The sequence below is a fragment of the Palaemon carinicauda genome, chromosome 8 (assembly GCF_036898095.1).
Source record: "Palaemon carinicauda isolate YSFRI2023 chromosome 8, ASM3689809v2, whole genome shotgun sequence".
Classification (NCBI taxonomy): domain Eukaryota; kingdom Metazoa; phylum Arthropoda; class Malacostraca; order Decapoda; family Palaemonidae; genus Palaemon; species Palaemon carinicauda.
Genome location: NC_090732.1, coordinates 29,904,619 through 29,907,722, shown reverse-complemented (window position 1 = coordinate 29,907,722; position 3,104 = coordinate 29,904,619). Strand labels below are relative to the sequence as shown.

The 3,104-nt window shown below is 40.4% G+C and overlaps 1 protein-coding gene across 1 annotated transcript; it reads left to right on the top strand.

Moving 5' to 3' along the window:
• Positions 1–318: 318 nt before the first annotated feature.
• Positions 319–2,331, top strand: LOC137645164 (uncharacterized). Its single transcript, XM_068377991.1, has 2 exons — positions 319–852; positions 2,218–2,331. Exons 1-2 carry the CDS (start codon positions 319–321, stop codon positions 2,329–2,331), a joined length of 648 nt encoding a protein of 215 aa, XP_068234092.1.
• Positions 2,332–3,104: the final 773 nt, after the last annotated feature.

Sequence of the window (3,104 nt, the reverse complement as noted above, 5' to 3'; positions counted from 1 at the left end):
AAGTGAAGAATTTAGGCACCAAGCTTTAAATCCAAATCTCACAGGTTTATTCCGAATGCACTGTTTTCATCCATGCCTACTGTTATGTATTTATGTTGATAACTACCTATTACAAGAGGTTATATTTGTGTTTACAGATACTTACTACTCATTAAGCATAACTACCCTGTTAACTATCTTGTCTTCTTTTAAACTGTATATCATTATAAATTAGTCTTAAAAATAAAGTAATTCAGGAAGGATCTATCTGAGTTTCGTTTCCATCTAAATATACTTCAATGGCGACGAGGAACTGACTCACGAAAGGGAAAATTAAGGATGGCGCATTTGGGTAATATAGCAGCATATGACAAATCCGAGGACTTTGAAGATTATGTCGAAAGGTTTGATCAGTTCTGCTTAGCAAATGACATAACAGAGGAAGATAAGAAACGGGCAGTTTTCTTGAGCGCCGTCGGCGCTCCTACATATGGACTTCTGAAAACATTGCTTGCCCCTAATAAGCCCTCCTCCAGGACTTATCAAGAACTTACTGAGCTTTTGAAAAATCACCTCCACCCAAAACCCATCCTGATAGCTGAACGTTACAAGTTTTACAATAGGAAACAACGTCCAGGAGAATCCATCACTGATTATGCAACGGAACAACGGAAATTGGCGGAAACATGTCAGTTTGGTGCGTTTCCAGAGGAAGTTTTAAGAGACTTGTTTGTTATTGGATTGGCCAACCGCTCGGCACAGAGGAAACTATTAAGTGAACAGGAGCTTGACTTAAAGAAAGCATTTTCGATTGCGCTAAGTCAGGAAATGGCAGATGAAAACGTCACAAAGATTCAGGGTCAAACTCAGGAGGTAAACAAAGTTGTTGGGCCTACAGCTTCTCTCAAGTGTTATTGTTGCGGGAAGACAAACCATAAGGCTGATGTTTGTTTCCATAAGGATACTGAGTGTAATGGGTGTCATAAAAAAGGACACCTTCGGAGAATGTGCCGAATGGAAAATCACACCACAGTCAATCGAAATTTGAAATATGGAAGACAAGGAAGGAAACGATCGACGGTCAACATGGCAGAGGAGGAGACCAGCGGCTCGGAAGAAGAAACTACAGAGTGCAAACTGCAGGATGAATTGGTACATACATTGAAATACTGTGTTAAGAAAATGAAAGCAAGACACAATAAGGTTCCAGAGATAATAGTGAAAGTTAAATTAAATGGGATACCAATTGATATGGAATTGGACACAGGAGCTTCTGTGTCACTGATCAGTGAAGAGTTCTACGTTAAACATCTGAAAAATACAGTACTTCAATCCAGCGATATTGTGCTGAAAACCATGATGGGAGAAAAAATAGAAGTTGTCGGGATGTGTTACATAACTATGGAAGTTCATGGACACAGAGTGGAGGAAGTGCCAGTGTATGTGGTACAGGGGAATAGACCTGCCTTATTCGGTAGGGACTGGCTGCATTTTGCTAAATTTGACTGGAAGAAGTTAGCTGTAAATCATTTATATTCTGGTACTCCGAAAACCTCAAAGTTAGACGAACTGTTAAGGAAATATGGTGATGTCTTTGATGGTAAACTGGGTACAGCCAAGAATATAAAGGCTCATATTCGTGTAAGAAAGGATGCAAAACCAATTTTTTATAAAGCGAGGACAGTTCCTTATGCAATCAGGGATGCTGTGAATGCAGAACTTAAAAGACTAGAATTGGAAGGAATTATTGAGAAAGTTGAATATAGTGAGTGGGCGGCACCGATAGTGCCAGTTTCAAATGACAATGGTTCTATTAGGATCTGTGGTGACTTCAAGGTTACCATAAATCGTTATGTGGAAAACCCTGAACATCCAATGCCAAATCCAGATGAACTTTACCAGCGACTGAACGGTGGAAAAACTTTCTTAAAGTTAGATTTATCACAAGCTTATCAGCAAGTGGAATTAGATGAGGAATCTAGGAAATATGTCACAATCAATACACCCCTTGGTTTGTACAGATATACCCGTTTACCATATGGTGTCTCAGCAGCACCACAACTTTTTCAGTCTTTAATGGATAAAGTTCTGCAAGGAGTACCTTGTGGATGCAACATAGATGATATTAGTCTTACTGGGAGAACCGAAGCTGAACATTTACACAATCTTGAAAAGGTACTTGAGCGGTTGCACATCAATGGGTTGAAATGTAATTTGTCGAAATGTGAATTTATGAAGCCCTCCTTGAAATATTTGAGTTTCATTGTGGATGAAGAGGGTTTCCATATGACGGAGGATGCCATTGCAGCAGTCACGGATGCACCAAGGCCAGAATCAAGGTCTGAAATGTAATCCTTCCTGGGGCTGGTAAACCATTACCGTCGTTATGTGCCAAATCTCTCATCAGTCGCAGCGCCTATCACTGAATTACTGCATAAAGACAGAAAATGGCATTGGTTAGTAGAGTATGAAAGAGCTTTTTCCGAGATTAAAAAAATGCTGACCACTGAAACAGGAGTATTAGTGCACTATGATTTGAGTAAACCTGTGACGTTGGCAGTAGATGCATCACCCAAAGGACTTGGAGCAGTGCTTTCCCATATCACCAGTAACGGAGAGAGACCAATTGCTTATGCATCAAGGATGTTAACACCCACTGAACGTAACTATTCCTAAATTGAGCGTGAGGGTTTGGCAATCATCTTTGGACTACGAAAGTTTCATCAATGTTTATATGGTCGTAAATTCACCCTTATTACAGATAACAAACCACTGTCATACATTCTGGGACCCAGGAAGGGCATTCCAGTCCTTGCAGCTGCAAGAATACAACGCTGGGCTATACAGTTAGCAGCTTATGATTATGACATTGAATTACGTCGTTCAAGTGACAATGGAAATGCTGATGCACTCTCACGGTTGCCTTTAACAGATTGTGACTCTGATGCATCAGATAAGCTTGTAAACTGGACACAAGAAGCAACTGCATTTAACAGGCACCAGGTGAAGTCTCTTCCTGTAACTGCGAAATCTGTTGCAAGGGAAACTTTGCATGATGCTGTACTGGCTAGAGCTTTATATTACACAAGAAATGGATGGCCAGACTCTGAGGACGTTGCACAGGA